This window comes from Delphinus delphis, chromosome 12, assembly GCF_949987515.2.
Source record: "Delphinus delphis chromosome 12, mDelDel1.2, whole genome shotgun sequence".
Classification (NCBI taxonomy): Eukaryota; Metazoa; Chordata; class Mammalia; order Artiodactyla; family Delphinidae; genus Delphinus; species Delphinus delphis.
In genome coordinates this window covers 77,284,443-77,301,853 of record NC_082694.2, presented here as the reverse complement: position 1 = coordinate 77,301,853, position 17,411 = coordinate 77,284,443, and the positions used below count along the sequence as shown (strand labels likewise).

The 17,411-nt window shown below is 45.7% G+C and overlaps 1 protein-coding gene across 1 annotated transcript in view; it reads left to right on the top strand.

Moving 5' to 3' along the window:
• Positions 1–17,411, top strand: part of VSNL1 (visinin like 1) — a 95,863-nt gene that overhangs the window by 35,377 nt on the left and 43,075 nt on the right. The window contains exon 2 of the mRNA XM_060027068.1: positions 815–981. Coding sequence (XP_059883051.1) covers positions 820–981 — 162 coding nt within the window. The 5' untranslated portion in view covers positions 815–819. The remainder of the gene's footprint in view (positions 1–814; positions 982–17,411) is intronic.

Below are 17,411 nucleotides of genomic sequence, written 5' to 3'. Positions count from 1 at the left end.
CAGGGATAACTCTAAACCTATGCTCTGTCCACCTACTGTGGGACTGTGATGTTGGCCACACAACCTGGCATATAATCAATGTATTTTATATTTTATTTCATGCACTATTATTTTGACTTACTGGCAGTAATAAGAATAGAATGGAATTATGTCAACTGAAATTCACTAACCAATCTTTTAAAAAAAACCATCCAGAAGCTGTCAACACTGAAGGCAATGTTGTAGGAAGTTTCTGAAGATGAGAAGAGAGATAGAGAATTAATGAGACTAGTAAAAATGATCTGTTGGCATTTGAAAAAGAAAAAAACAGCAGAAACTTTGGAACTAGAACAACGCATTCCCTACCATTGCTGATCAGATTTCCAAAGCCACCTTTCGATCATTTGGCTATAAGTCCTTCTTACCGTTCTTGTCAATAATCCCACTTAATATCCCTGCAAACTACATGTAGAATTAGGCACCTGTGCAGTAAGTGCTAATGAATCATAATTTGTAAAATGAGAATACAAACATTTCCATGTACTTTACATGAATAGCGTAAAAAGGGATGTTGGCTTTCCATGTGGGAGTCAGTGCTGTTAAAAGATGACACATGATGGAGGAGGATGAACTCTACAGCCTTTTGAGAAGTCTTTCCTGGTCATCTCTTTTCTAGAATATCAAATAGAAGGAAACAGACTTGGGGAGACTTTGATCAGACACACTGGCGGGACTTCTAACCACAAGGGACTGCTCAGAACTCTAGCTTGGTTCTTAATCAAGCTTGAAATGATCACAGCCACAGCGCTAATTGCATTAATTTGCTTTTCATCAGGCAGAATGGGGAAACAGAATAGCAAACTGGCCCCCGAAGTGATGGAGGACCTGGTGAAGAGCACAGAGTTTAATGAGCATGAACTCAAGCAGTGGTACAAAGGATTTCTCAAGGACTGTCCAAGCGGGAGGCTGAATCTCGAGGAATTTCAGCAGCTCTACGTGAAGGTAAGTTGTTTTTCAACGTATTTTTAATCTTCAGGCCAGAAAACATTGTCTTCATCACACGTAGCTTCACATGGAATTATAACTCGAAGTGGCCAACTCTGGTGGTTTTCCACCCAACTCTGGTGGTTTTCCACCCAAAAAGAAAAGTGGTCATTTTTAAAAATGCAAAGGGATGTGTTTTGTTCCAGACATAAGTCAAGCAATTTCTGAACAAGAGTAATTGTTCAGTCAAAACACCAAACAGTTCAGAGGATGATAGCATCTGGTAAAGCACAGTAAAAATCTCAGATAATAGCATTTGCTGATGATTATTGACAGGCGGCTAATTGCACCATTGTTTGGCTTGTTAAAGGTACCTCTCTCAGTTAGCGAGAAAGTATGTGGGAGGGCTTCTGCACCCAGAAAGTCCCCTTATTTGCAGGTAAGAAAAGTATACAGATCTCCACAGCTTTGCATTCAGAAGGAAGTAGGGAGTTCTGGTATACGTCAAGGTCTACCAGGATGGTCTTCTATCATTCTATCAAGGTCTAAAATATGGACTTTCCCCAGGATTTTGTACTGTTTAGAAGTTAACATTCCCCTGGACATTAGATAAAACTGTTCCGTGTAAGGTATAATTTGTACTGCAGTGGTATTGCTTCGGTTTGTCTGAGTTTATCATTTGTAGTTGTTCTAGATTTGGCGTGATCTAAGACATTCCAGTTTGTTTATACTTCGATAATGTGAGGCTTGTGGAAAAAGTGTTTCTCTTTTAATTACTCTGTTTGTAATTGTTTCTCTTTTAACTTTTGCTGACTAAAATACCAAATAGATAATAGTGCTCTTATCATTCAAGTGCAGCAAGTATCAATTTGAGCAATATGAACCATCCACAGGCGTAATGTGTGCATGGGATGATTATATAAAATATTAAACAGTGTCGTTCTCTCTTGAAGTTGAACATCTCATATAGCCTTTGCTCCAGCAATTCCATCCTTGCATATGTACAAGAAGGAACATGTATAAGAATGCTCATAGCCGCACTGCTCACAATACCAAAACTGGGAAACAACCCAAACACCCATCAAAGGGAGAGTGGAAAATAAACTGTGGTGTACTCACGTGGCAGTCAAAACCGTTGAACTGCAGCAAAACTGAAACATTAAGTGCAAAAAGTAAGTCTCAAAATACTTTAAATTAAACACAGATAAGATAAAAATATGTTTTATAGAACTACAAATAAAAGCCATAACATCACACGAAAAAGAAAGCAAGAGAGTGATGAACACAGGATTCAAACTGCATTACCCAGCCTGCAGTTACGATGGTTACATCCAGTGCATAAGAGGCAAGGGATGAGACGGAAGTTTAGCCACATGGTTAGGTAGATGGACGGATTGTGTCAAAGTCTTAGCTATGGCTTTGGGTGCTCGGTTTGCAGGTGGTTATTGCATTAACAAAAGCTTGCTAATCCTGCATGAACCGCTAATGAATGTCAAGAATCCGTGATTGTCATTAATCCAGTGCTGACCACCTGAGGGCTCAAGGTATCTACAACTATCTTTTTAAATGTGTGTAGAAACGTACACAAAAAGTGGTACGTGTGCATGTTATACGATTACTGTGACACTTCTAAGAATATCTGAGTAATTCGTTTTTAGATATTTTACACGGAAGCAGTGAGAAACGCATTTACCATTCAATTGACAGAAATTGCTTTTGCTGAGAAGTGGGATGGTATATGCATTTTCCTAGATTTTTATACAACTCACCATAGTTTTCAAAGTCACATCTTCTACCATTTTAACACCCAGAAGTTAGCCTCTGCCTCAGAACTGTCTTCCCTCAGCCCCAAGGGACGTACAGACAAATGAGATTTGTCAAAGCCACTTTCCTATCAGTAAAAGCCATGCAAGCTGTCACTCTGTGTTTAAGAGAGCTCTATGTGCCATGCTTCTCACTATTTGTTCAAAGTGAGAGTGGTTTTGCCTTTGAAGACATAGTTCAAATGCAGGAAAGGAAGTATTTTATTTACATGCTGGAAGTACTCAGCACTGAAAATAAAATCCACCTCAAGCTAAGGGAGGGGTGTGTGTAAGCATCAAACATCCCTCAGTGTTTTATGGTACAACTGAGGTATATGTACCAGTATCAACCCCTACTCCCCCCTCCCCCCAGAGTGGATTTTTTTTTTCCAGGAAGGGGATATATAACTTTGTGGATGAAGGTTAGATTCTTAGCAGCCTCTTAACAGCCATATTTAAACTCAGCCTGTGCTCTTGTATCAAATAGTTAGAAAGTAGGCAAAGTCCTCCTCTCTTTCCAGAGTTGTCCAAGGACAAAATACAAAAGAGAATCGCAGAGGAAATATGCCACATCCACAGGAAAAAAAAAAAAAAGAAAGAAAGAAAGACAGGTCTGTTAGGTTAGAAGGGAGAATAACAGAGAAAGATGTGTATTATGTAATAAGGCCCAGGAGAAGGAAGAAAAATCTTCCTTTAATGCAGCTTAAAAGTACTAATGTTCAGCAAGACACAGTCTTTGTCTTGGTGAATAGGCACTTTTCAGTAGTTCCTTCTATCTCAGTGTGGACATTGAGACATCCTGGAATCCAGCTGAGTGAGCAAAGCCACCGGTGGCCTCTGCCCTCCCGCCTGTGTGGTCAGCCTGACACATCTACTGTCACTGACCTGATCCATTTTAGGCTCTGGGAGAGTCACCTCACCGCGTGGAATCAGTTCTGATGAGGGTATGGGGCGACAGGATAACGGGAGAGGCCCCCCCTGCAAGGCCAGGGGCCACAAACCCTCAACTTCAGAAGCCTTTGTATCCAAAATATAAAGGAATTCCATTAAGTCTACATGTAAAACTGTCTAAAACTAAGGTTCAGAAAAATGAGGTAATTTGCTCAGTGCCGCAAAATGAGTGAAGTTCAGGACAGACATTAAAGACGGGTATGCTGACGTGCACTGCAGCACATGGCCCTGCCTCTCGACTGGATTCCCCTGGCAGCCCCATATCAACCTTCCTCCAAGCCCCTCCACCATACAGCTGCTGGAGTGGGATTTGAAGAACACAGGTCTGGGCATGGACCTTCCTAGTTTGTTATAGGTGTTACCGAACCAGGCTCCTTTGCCCAACACGCAGCAAGCCGTACGCTGAGATGCTGAGGTTTGTAGCAGAGAGTTTGTTCACAAGGCAGCCAAGCAAGGAGACAGGAGAAGAAGTCTCAGATCCACCTCCCTGATGGCAAAAGGCTTGAGATATTTATGGGATAAAGAAGCAGGGTGGTCTTAGGCGTGGGGAAGGGTGATTGGAGGTGGGGAAAGTGTGAGGTAATCGGCGTTCTGAGCAGGAATATTGGGTTACGTGCTTCTTCATGGGATGCGTGTTCCGGAATGGAGGCTCTTAGCATGGTCTGAGGGTAGAGTTTTTGGCCCTCTGACATCAAAAGGTCATTCATCAGACAACCGTGCAGGCCCAGTTTTAGGCTCAGTGGTCCCATCCAGCTTTTGTCAGCTTGACTAGACAGGAGTTGACTCCAGGTTTCTGGAAAACAGCTTAAGTGCCTGTTACTCTAGTGACCCATATGTCAGAGGCATTATCTATAAGGGTGGTTAAGACATCTTATGATATATTACCTAGCTACGTGAAGCTTGGAGGGTATGCAATTAAAGAAGGAAAAAGAAATAAGCAAGCTTAATCAGTAAAGGCAGGTTACAAGCAGAGGGGTTTTTAACAAGCTGTTCTCTTATCTGCTGTTCCGTAAGTCAAGGATTTCTGTTAACCCTATGGGGCACGGTTTCACAGGTTTCATTCTTTAGTCATGTAGAGAATCGTCACCTCACTTAAATCAACATACGACCCAGTGGCTAAGACAGGGCCTGCCACAGAGCAAGCATCAGTGTTGGTGAGTGAATTGTATTGAATGCTGGCTGTGTGTATCCTTCTCAGGAAGCCCTGTGGTGGAGGCATATAGAAGTGACTATATAGACAGTGATCCTGCCTGCTCTCCAGGATCTCACAGGCTAATTGGAGAGACACAGTTAACCACAACACAAGGCAGAATGACATAAATGCTTGTTGGTGGGGCACGAGTGGAAAATAGAGGTTATTTCAAAATGGGATATTAAAGTAAGAAGTTAATTAATGCAGTGATGAAAGGAAGACTTTTCTCCTGGTCTTTTAGAAGATAAAACGTCTCTGAGGGGCTTCCCTGGTGGTGCAGTGGTTGAGAGTCCGCCTGCCGATGCAGGGGACGCGGGTTCGTGCCCTGGTCCGGGAGGATGCCACGTGCCGCGGAGCGGCTGGGCCCGTGAGCCGTGGCCACTGAGCCTGCGCGTCCGGAGCCTGTGCTCCGCAACGGGAGAGGCCACAGCAGTGAGAGGCCCGCGTAGCGCAAAAAACAACCAAAAACGTCCCTGAGTAGATAGCTTTTACCTTTGACAAACTTGGTACCTGTGAAAGGTGCCCACCCACCCCCAAATTCATGTGTTGAAATTTTCATCTCCAGTATGTCAGAATCTGACTGTATTTGGAGAGAGGGCCTTTAAAGAGGTAATTAAGTTAAAATGAGGTCATTAGTGTGGGCCCCAATCCAGTATGACAGGTGTCCTATAAGAAGAGGCAATTTGGACACAGACATGTACAGAAGAAAGGCCATGTGAAGACACAGGGAAATGATGGTCGCTACAAATCAAAGAGAAGCCTCGGAAGAAACCAGTCTTACCAACACCTTGATCTTGGACTTCTACCCTTCAGACCTTTTATTGTTTAAACCACACAGTCTGTGGTACTTTGTTATGGCAGCCTTGACAAACTAAAAACAGTACTCGTTCCTTCTCTGTTACAAACTTCTCATGGGCAAACCCAGAGCCCTCTGTATCTGGTATAAGCACGCCTTCTGTCAGGAATGTTCTAACACTCCTGGCACACAGAGAATGTCCACGTTACTGCAGACGTTTCATCATCCCAACCACAGTACCGCTGCTGAGAGGTTGGGGAGAGAGATTTTGCATTTTGTCACCAAGAACCAAGTACCTGATTTTTTCCCCCATGAGAATTTCCTGTTTCCAATAATTATAAGGATTGCCAAGTTGAGATCACAAATTAAGATTGAGAGTTTGCAATTTGAACTGTATTTTCAGGGAATTTTTAAATTTAATCTTAAAAGAAAACCAGCCCTGCGGAAGAGCAAGCAGCTGCACGAGGGAGGAGGTGTCCCTATCCCAGGTCCTCTTCCTTGGAAGGCTGATACCATTCCTGCTTCGTTTAGTCTCTGTGACATCAAAGCCAAAGAAACCAAGTGACAAACCGGGCGGAGTCCTGAGGCCTCTCCCGTTGCGGAGCGCAGGCTCCGGATGCGCAGGCTCAGCGGCCATGGCTCACGGGCCCAGCCGCTCCGCGGCACGTGGGATCCGGCACGTGGGATCCGGCACGTGGGATCCTCCCGGACCGGGGCACGAACCCGCATCCCCTGCACGAACCCGCATCCCCTGCATTGGCAGGCGGACTCTCAACCACTGCGCCACCAGGGAAGCCCCAGCTATTGTGTTTGAGAGCTCCTCTGCATAGTGTTGGCAGGAGGCCCACCAGATTGAGCATATTAGGTTGAAACAAAAGTACAATGAAACAAAACAAAACAAAACAAAACAAACAAACAAACCAAAACCTCTTGGCAGACCTGCTGAGATAATCTGGAAAACCACCTGTTGAAGATAAAGCTCATACCCCCAGGGCTCCTGCCACAGGTCTCCTGTCTCATTTCTCCTTCTCTTCTCTCTCCCTCCCTTTCCTCCCTTCCTTTGTGATCATTCTGAAAGTGCTTTAATCTGACAGCTCACTTGATTCTCACCATGGCCAAGGAACCAGACTTTGGAGGTAGCATTTCCTTACTCCAAGCTGTATGGGTTGGGAAGTCAGCAGACTTGACCAGGGCTGCAGAGGGGCCAGCAGTTGAACACCTGGCCCACCTTGCGAGCAGCATTCTTCCCTCCTGCTGTGCTTCCTGTGGCCTCTGGGTCACATGCAGGAACAGGCATCTGGGAGCTTCTCTGATCTACTTTGCTGTGGAGCAGATGCATCAAAAGCTCTCTTGTTGCTCCATTTCAGCCATCCTTGTAGGACCAGCTCAAAAGCTTCTCCCTGGAAGAGCCGCCTTTGATCTTCCGACTCTCAAAGCCAGAAGAATCTCTTTCTCCTCTGAGTTCCTAAGACTTTGGTTCCCCACTCCCCCTCACCTCTGTTAACAAGGACATCATAGTTTTGCAACACAATTCTGTAAGCTTTTCTCACCTCCTCTCTAGGTAGAGCCCTTCTTCATTCCCCAGAGCCCACACTGCTATGAGTGTTTTGCCAGAATACACTTAAATGGGATGTGGTTTAATCAGAAGGCTGGATGTGTACCTGGCTCTACCATACACTGGTCGTGTGAACTTGGGAAAGTCTTATGCTTGAAGGTTGTTAAATAAATCAACAAACCACTCTGACCCTCAGATTCCTCATCTGTCAGATGGAGAGAATATTCTGAGCCCTGCTTCATCATGCTTGATCTTAGGCACCTGGGCATGGAAAGTCTTCCAGATGCCAAACAGCCCAGTCTCTTGTCTGTGGCATCAAGCGCTGGCTCCCCTATCAAATATTTTATCCAAAGAAAATGTGACAGAGGTGAGTATTATCGCTTCTCAACATCTGATTCAAATCAATTTTGAAAATAATACTCTTGGCTCAAGAAAAGATTTTTGGGTGATCGGTTTTCAGGGATTCAGATTCTGCTTGTTCATAAGAGGTAATTAGGAGTACGCCTTATTAAAAATTTGTTGGGCAGAGCTATATACAGAAGCATTTTAATTCCTTTGGGAAATAGACATTACATAAGACACAAAATGTTATCCAGATTGGGCTGGTGAAGACATTGCAATTTTTAGTGAGAACCTGGGAATTCATTTCCATTTGGAATGTTTGCCAACATGATCTAGGCTGCACTTCAAATTGAATTAATGTGGAAAACAAGAGCTGGGGTCTGAAATCTCAAGGAAGAGATGACAATAAAGTTACAGTTCTGGGGAAACAGTGTCCCACGTGAGGCTCCAAAGACATTTTATTACAGTGAGATTGTCTCAGGGAATAGCTAGCTACTACCGCATGTCTTGCGTTAGGGCATTTATCCCAGAGGGGTGGAAGTGATAACCTTCTCCTGTCTCAACGGGTGTGAAATTATTTTGAATGGCTTCCACACCTTGGGATTTTGCTTTCCCATGATAGGGCAGGTGTCAGTTAGAGAGATATCAGTGGCCATTGCAGCCATGCCATCCAAAGGAATGCTCTTAGAGGATACCTCAGCTTCTGTGTCCTCAGGATAAGGTTAGAAAGAGCACTTTAGAAGTCTCTCAGTCCACCCTGCCCCCATTTTACAAAAGAGGAAACAGATGCCCTGGAGCGGGGAAGGCTGTCTGAGAACCTGTTTCCTAATGGCTCCAATTAACATCCAAAAGGATGTGTCTCAACTCCAGCCTGATTATGAGGTTTTAAAGCCAGAAGGACCTGTTCTCCAGTTAGCTATTCTCTTCAGCTAATGATTAAAGGACAATACATTTCTAATTGGAAATACAGGGCTGGACTTGAAGATAAAAAAAATCATATCTGGATCTCTTCATGTAAAGCTGTTTTACATTATTGGATTTTTCTGACCCTTTGAAAGGGTGATAGGGCTTGGATCCGGTATCATTGACCCACCTTGGTGGAAATCATTTCCTCCCTTCCTGTGGCCTATTTAGCACCTGCCGGAAGATAGCTCTCTGTCTTATTGATTATGCACTCCAGCGTCTCCACTTGGAATGGTTCTTGGACCCTCATCTGTTTCTCTCCGAGGCTCTTATGGAGCTTAGCATCCCCTCCTTGTGACAGTGATGATGTTGCTGTGAATTGTGTCCTGCGCTGGGCTTTAAGACAGCTTCTCCCCTCGCAGATGCAATGTACTCCTCTCGTCACGGTGGAGAGATTGGGGGGGAGATGTGGTCAGCCACAAAATAGGCCTAAATCCATCTACGAAATGCCCAAGGACCTCCTTAGCTATTTTAGGGGAATCCTTTTGTAGATAATCGTCCATAGTAGCTCCTAGCAGCCACCCACCTTCAACAAACCCTACTGAGCAGTATCTATAACAAGTCTGTAGCCAAGAGTGATGGAGGATGCAGAGTTGGAGTCAGACTCCCTCACTCCTTTAAAGAGCTTGCAGCCTAGTAGAGCAATCCCTGTAGATAGCTAAAAGATCGTAGAGAAAGTGCTATCTGTCCCAAGACTCGTGTAAATATTCTAACGTAAGGAGCTTCTATATAAATATCTTCCCTGAAGATTTCACGATGCCTTGAAATATAGGTCGGATTTGCCCCTGCAAGGATGACAGTCCTAAGAGGAGGGACAACCTAAGCAAGGGTACAGGGCAGGGAGGCAGGGGAAGGTGTGGGAAATAGCAAGCCACTGTGTTGGCTAAAATGTCGGATCACCAAAGAGGTATCAGGGGAAAAGTGAGGTTGGAGAGGTGAGTGGGCCCCGGTCACAGAGGGCCCAGACTGCCAGAAAAGCTCTGAAGTCCAGAATGTTGTAGAGAAGGCAGAGAGATGGCTTCCTGCTGGGATTTGGTCGATGACCATGGAAATTCTGGTGACCTGGTATTGTCTTCCTCTTAAAACAGCATAATGACAGTACTAGGAGGGAAGAATTATTTTTCATTTCCCTTATAAATGGTCCCCGTGACTCAGTGGGTGAAGCTGCAGGAGCTCGCAATGTGCCCTTGGACGAATGACTTACATCAAAGTTGACTGAGTTATTCATCAAGTATTTAGCAGCTGTACCTTGTCTGTGCTGCACTAACGCCTGAGGGGAGCAGCAGGTAGGACACTAATGGAAGTGCAAGGCCTTGTGGGAAGATGCAGCCTTCCAAGCAGATAATTGCAGTGACAACCCAAGAGCTAAGTGAAGTTATGGGTCAATCAGAGCTTTGAGAGTTCAGGGGAGGGGAAGGAAGAGAAAAGGCCGCGGAGGGGCTGGCGAGGCTTCCTGGGCAGGGAGAACAGGGGCAGCACAGGAACTGGGGGCTGAGGCCCCAGGAGAGACTTAGACAAAGAGCTGCTGGTGAGCAGTAGGTGGGCAAGGCCCTGATCTTGGAATGGTTGGCACCTCCTGGAATGCTCAGGGGGACTTGGAATTTTCCTTCCCATAGTCCTTCTGCCGGGGCAGCCTCTCTGCCTCCCCACTTTAACAGCAGAGGCTGACCCCAGCCCACAAGACTAGTCCTGTCCTGTTGTCCTGGCCCAGTTTCCAGCCAGAGCTGCCTGCTCTGAGCCCTCTACTCGCTGAGAAAGAAGTGGATTAGTCAAAACTTTTGGGGTGAAACCAAGACACTGGGTGATCCAGGAAGACCAGATGGGTCTGGCTGTTACAGGCAGCATCCGTGCCGTCACACCCCACGGCCACATCTTCTGTAGATGAAATTCCTTCTCTCTGAAGTAAAGAAGCAAACTCAGTGTGTTCTGACTTGAAATGAAAAACAAATGGGTTGTTTTATCAGGGCAGTTCAGAGCGTGTTCAGGGAAAAGTGCAAGATGGATGTGGTCCTGTGTTTTTGTGTATTTTTTAAAATAAGTTTATTTATTTGTTTGTTTGTTTTGTCTTTTTGGCTGCATTGGGTCTTGGTTGCTGTGCACGGGCTTTCTCTAGTTGCGGCGAGCGGGGGCTACTCTTCCTTGCAGTGCGTGGGCTTCTCACCATCGTGGCTTCTCTTGTTGCGGAGCACGGGCTCCAGGCGCGCAGGTTTCAGTACTTGTGGCGCACGGGCTTGGTTGCTCTGTGGCACGTGGGATCTTCCCGGGCCAGGGACTGAACCCGTTTCCCCTGCATTGGCAGGCGGATTCTTAACCACTGTGCCACCAGGGAAGGCCTGTGTATGTATTTTTTACTAAAGGGCATAGAGATGTGAGCTGAAGTTATTTATGTACATTATCATTTGGAGCTTGGATCCCTCTCTCCCTCTATCAGAGACCCAGAGAGCAGCTTAGAACACGTATTAAGTAAGAGCTGAAAAGGCAGCTGCTTCTGTGGAAGGAACGGCCCTGGAGCTGACTCTGCAGTTTGAACCCAGGGTCTGCCCCTAAGAGCTGCGAGCTCTTGGACGAGGTCCTCCACTTCCCTTATCTTCAGCTTCTGCCACTGTTAGATAATTCTTCATATCTACCTTACAAGTGCTTCCACTGAAGGTGCTCAATTAATACTTAAGGTCACTTTCATTATTACTGGGGCCCCGGGGACTGATGAGAAGAGTGCAGGGGTGAGGAAGCTGGCCTCTGCGTGCCAGAGGGATCCTTCTGGGTCTCTTCGCCTCTCTGCAGCCTCAAGTCACCATTCGCCCCAGGACACTGTCCCTCCCCTGGGGGGAGAGCTGTCTCGGCTTCCATCGTGTGAACCAGTCTTCCCCAGCACGCCCTGCTGGCTGGCAAGGCATCCTGCCCCTGGAGAAAGAGGGGTGAAGGAGGAAGAGAAGAGATTGTCCCCGGGCGCGGGTGCCAGCGGGAATTCTCCCAGCGGTTGGGGAGGGAAGCCAGCAGACAGGAAATTCTCTCCCTCCCTGTGCTTCTCTGCTGCGGACAGTAACAGCCTCGAAGGTGCTACACTGACTCCAGAGCAGAGCTCTGGGAGAAGAACACGTGGTCCCCTGGACCGGGCACCCTGGTGGGGTGTTTGGGGTGCGTGTACAGCCCCCTCTGAGGGCTGAACTGGAGGAGGATCCCATTTGAGACAAAGCGAATTAACACTAGATATTGACGTAGGTGTCAGGGACGGTTTCTGTTGTCCCTGTGCAATCCACACATTTACTGCCTGCTCCGGGGGACTGTCGCACCCTGGAGGTGAGTAGAGAAGGGGCACGTCGTCATTACAACAAAAAATACAGTAGAAACCAGGCACTTATGTCCTTTCTAGAAAAAAAAATCAAAGTGTGACTAGATGCATAGATGAACAATGGATAGATGACAATAGCCAACATTAACTGAATGCTTATCGAGTGTCAGGTACTATTCCAAACACAGCATTTTGTGTCTATTAACTCGTTTGATCCTCACAAGGGTGTATGAAGTAGACATTATCATTCCCCCCATCTTACAAATGAGGCACAAAATGGGTAATAACTCTCCCAGGGTCACATGACGTTCACACCCAAGCGGTTGGGCTCCATTGCCAGTACTCTTTACTAGGTAGATGGATCCCTAATGGAAATCTCAGGAGGAGACCTGATCCCTACGAAGAAGGGTAGTTTGTATAGTTTACCTTCCTATGGTCTTTAATTGAAAACATTCAAATAAACAACTGGTGTGGTTCCAGATGACTTCTAGGCAGAGTGAAGACAGGTGGAAGGAGCAAGGAGTCCAGGGGTCTGTCGGACGGAGGCAAGGTCTTCAGTCTCCGAGTCTGAGTTTCCTCGTCAGACAAGGGAAAAGGCCGGGGTACTTGTGAAGCCCAGCGTGGCAGAGGGTCTGACGGTGCCTGCATTTCCGGTGCGAGAGCTCCTTTTCAGCAGTGTCGGAGTTGGGTCGGTGGAAAACCAGGGAGGGCTGACTATGTATACGAGGGTGGAGAAGCCCACCCGCCACGAGGAATTACAGCTTCCTTCTCAAGCTGACTTAATGACTACAGATTATGGGACTGTGCCGCCTACTGCCTGGCACTGACCAGAGAAGACACAGAAGGGTGGCTGGATGAAATGAGGTACCAGATGTTGTTGGTTATATACCCAGTGGCCATGGTCCTCTTCTTACCCTTTCCTCTCTGGCCGTGGCCTACTTCCCACTGCAGAGGCCAAAAGTCCAGGTCCATCTTGTACCTGCGATGTGGACATGTCACCCAATCCTGGTCAAAGGGATCTGAGAAAAGCTCTGCTGAAAGCTGGGGAGGGTTCTGGAAAAGGATTTCTTCACTTGTAGAAAGACCAGCATGCTGGTGTTTGTATAGTGTCTGCATGGGATCCCTGGAATTGCTATAGCTAACTGTTGGAGGCGAAGGAAGATACTGATTCCAAGCTGAAGGTGGCAGAATGGAAAGATAGAAAGAACCTGAGCCCTCGGTGGTATCCCTGAGCTGCTGACTAAATCCTAAAACAGTATCTGGACCATGCGTTGTATGGGATAATTAACCCTCTGTGGTTTGGGCCATCTTTGGTTGGTCTTCTGTTCCTTGCAGAAGAAAGCATCGTACTTAATACAAAGGAGAATGGAGCTGAGAGCCAGGAGCCCTTGGTCCTGGTCAGGACTCTGCTGCTAATAAGTTGTGTGATTCTGGGCCAGTTACAAACCTCTCCGAGTCATAGGGTCTCAATTTATTTATTTTTATATTATACTGTTTTATTTTATTTCATTTTTTAATTTGTTTTGGACATGCATGAGGTACGTGGGATCTTAGTTCCCGGACCAGGGATCAAAGCCACGCCCCCTGCAGTGGGAGTGCTTAGTCTTAACCCCTGGACCACTTGGGGGAAGTCCCAATTTATTGACGAGGCAAGTAATCCCTGCCTTACCTCCTTCTCAGAACATTTGTGAGACCACATGAAACATTTTTAGCCCCACTGCCTACTTTGTTCTGAAGATATAGAAATGAATAAAATATGGTGTGGATAAAAATGAATGAATAAATAAAATGAAATAAAATAAATGGATAAAATGAATTTTAAAAGACAGATATGGGAACAAACTCCATGTTCTGTGGACAGAAGAAAGGAGTTCAATATGGCTGAGCAGAGAAGCTGAAGGGACCAGAGATAGAAGGTAAGAGGTAGACGAGCTAAGCACAGCCTCAGTTTCTACCTTTGAAAGATGATGGGGAGAACCATATGACCTCTTAAGTTCTCTTCCAATGCCAAGATTCTAGAAGCCAAACGGAGCTGTCACTAGATCTCTGCTAGATGTGAATGTCCCTGTACCACATGTCACATGGCATCATAGCAGTTTTCCTGCCCAACTACCCTCAGGGGCAGGGACTGTGTCTTCCTCATCTCTGTATCCCCAGCAGCCAGTAACAAAAACTAATTGGCTAATAGAACAAGTTAATAAATGAATAAAAGACTCTGTCTTATAGATTCACTGAAATTCATTTTAAAGAATAAATGAAAGGAATGAAACATTTCCTAGCGTGTTATCCAGAATAATAAACCCACAGAGATTCATAATGAACCATTTTGATATAGTATGTTTAACTAAACAGGATGCAACATCATGTAACAGGGTAACATATCATCCCCATTCTCAGAGTCAAGTGGCTAATCTTCTTATGAATATGTGAGGCACTTTCCAGCAAGAGAGTCGTCATGAACTTCCTTAAATACTATTTTTTCCAAAGATGAAATGAAAGGCTAAAATGTAAAACTCAAGATGTCTAATATGAAAAAAGCTACGTGATGACTTGAAAAGTAGGCTGCTTACGTTTGAGTTTGTAGTGAGATTGTCAAAAACAAAACAACAAAACAAAACTGTGAGAACTGGAAGGATTTTCTTTTAGAAGAGGTGCGAGGGATACCATAAAAGACGTAGATGGTCTCTGAAAATAGATGGCTGTGTCTGCTTTCTAAGTAAACCTCACTGCATAGTCAAGGTAGGACTTATTTTTATCCATGTTCTTTTAAAAAAATGTGACATGTCTACCAAGGGCACGTTAGATGATGACACTGTGTTAAAGCTAATACACTGTGGCTTCACAGCTTGGCCCCAGTAAAATCTCTTGCAGACTCAGAAGCTGGTGCTTGGAGACATCTTTCAAGATGACACAGCTGGGTTGCCAGGGTAACTGGCTGGATGAGGCTCTGCCTGGCTTTGGGAGAGGTTACATAAGACAAGACCAACAGGGAAGAGTTAAGGGATGTCCTGGAGTCAAGGGATGAAAAGAGTTCAGGATGAGGACATAGGACCTGGTGGGGACGTTTGGCAGGGGATAGCGTTAGACACCTGGATCAGCCACCTAAATGGAAAAAATCTTAGAGTCCTGACTGATGAAGAATGCTCTGGGTAACTGAGGATTCCAGTTGATAGAGAATTCATATAATATATAAAAGCAAAGAAGATCTTTTTTTTTTTTTACCATTTCCTTTTAAGATTTGAAAGATATTGAAGAAGATGCCCTGGTATTTGGTGTAAATATATTTGTTTATATGGGTGCCTTTGTTAAGATAAAAGTTCAACTGAGTATGACAGAGACTCACCTGGTTTCAACACGACTGAGGATTATTTTTCTCTCGTGGGAAGTCCAAGCTGGCCTGGCAGCTCTGCTCTGCAAGCCATCAGGGACTCAGTCCTCTCCTCTCCTGGTGCACCTTCCTAGGGTGTTGCTCTGATTCACAGGACCCCAGGTGGCTCCCCACAGCGTCGCATTGCAGCTAGTGGAAGGAGAAGAGAAGAGATGGGGGAGTATACCCTTCCCGTCAAGGGCAAGACCCAGAAGTCGCATATATCACCTCAGCCATATCCAGAGCTTAGTCTCACGGCAACGCTTAGCTGCAAGGGACACTGGGAAAGTAGCCTTAATTTTGGATGGCCGTATGCCCAGCTAAAAAGTCAATCATCCTGGAAGGAGAGAAGACCAGATATTGGGAAAAGCTGGCAGTCTCTGTCCAGAGGGTACAGTTTGGAGGCTCCTTTCTGTCATCAGCCTCTCTTCTAAGGTCAGGTGCAAGATGTGAAGCTATTTGAGCTTCTCTGTGGTTGAGATTTGAGGCCATGACAAGCAGAAGTGGACTCACTCTGTGTGTGCTTTGGTTTTACCAAAAGTGTGTGATGCCATTACCCTATTCTGCTGCCTGGGCTGGACCTCACTACCTCCCCAGGGCTTTGCTCTGTCTGATGCACCGGGACTTGATGGAAATGTCATCCAAATAGAGTGTTAAGTGTGGCCATAAAGGTACCAACGATTAGTCACTCTGTATGCTGCAGGCAGTGGGGTTCATTTTTTAAACATGAGAAACTGTTGTCCATAATTTGCTAATGCAAGAAGCCCCTGTCACCTCTACCCTTTTCCTGTGCCTGCTCCGCAAACCTTTATCCCCACTGGGGCGCCTCTGCAGGACGTTGCGCTGGACTAGTGGGCCGTGATTAGTGCTTGTGTTTCTCTCCTTGTGTCAGTTTATTTGCCGGCTTGACTTGAATATCACGTGAACAGCAGGCCTCTGGTGGCATTAGGCAAATGCAGCATCGTGTGAAGGACAAACACCTAACAGTGGGTGAGAGATATTGAGACATAGGACCTGTAATCACATTCATTGTAAGATTTACTGATGCAGAATGACTGGTCTTTGTATTCCTCCCATCTATCCATTCATCCATCTAGTTATCCATCATCCATCCATCCATCTATTCATCCATCCATCCATCCATTTATTCATTAAAATGCCCTACAAAAGTACCAAATTAGGAACTTCCCTGGCAGTCCAGCAGTTAAGACTCCTCCCTTCCAATGCAGGGGGCGCGGGTTCTATCACTGGTCGGGGAACTAATATCCCGCATGCTGCACAGCACAGCCAAAAAAAAAAAAAAAAAAAAAGTACCAAATTAAGAGCTGGGGATACTGAAATGAACCAATAGCCATGGCTCCTATCCTCAGTGAGCTCAGTCAATGGGAGAGACTGTCAAGTAAACTGGTATTGATTAGACAATGAGGTAAATAGGCTAGAAGCAGTGAAAAATGGGTAGTGCTTGGAAGAGGATCTTGGGGTTCGGGGGTGGCTTCCCAGAAGAAAACTACTGGAGCCACATCTTAACATACTGAGCCGGTTGGCAATGAAAGGAAGGAGCTCCCAACAGCGGCGAGCGTCTGCAGTCTCTCTCTTTTTTTTTTTTTTGTCTGAGATTTATTTCTCCCTAGTCCCAGGCCACAAAGCCAACATGCAAGGCAGGATCCTAGATACTTCTCAGCCACACTAAAAATACATACATAATCTAACGGAAACAAGCACGCTGGCAAAATGTTCCCCTTCCTGCCCATTAGTCAGCCTGTTATCAGAACAGCCCTGTCAAGGACCCAAGAACATGACGTTGGGTTGCAACGTGTCATTGATAGGGCAGTGGAAGCATCCGGGTGACAGGGCCTTGGCTCTCCGTCTCCACTGTGGGTGTCCAAGGAATCTTCCTCTGAACTCTAGCCAGGCAAGGGCCACAGCCCAAAGCCTGAGCTATGCTTGCTTTGATCCAGTAGTGCCCGTGTTGGCTTTTTCTCCCGAGGAACATGAAAGTCTTTGTTTCATAAAACAAGCAGTTGTGTCTCTTTTCTGGTTCTGATGGCAGTTTTCAGAAGAGAAAAGGGAAGGGGGGAGGGAGCTAATATTTACCGAGTTCCTACTATGCGTCCAGTAGATGCTATGAGAGAAACCGAGGCGACAGAACCCCCTTGGAAGCAATAATGAATAGTAACAATAGCAAGGACGA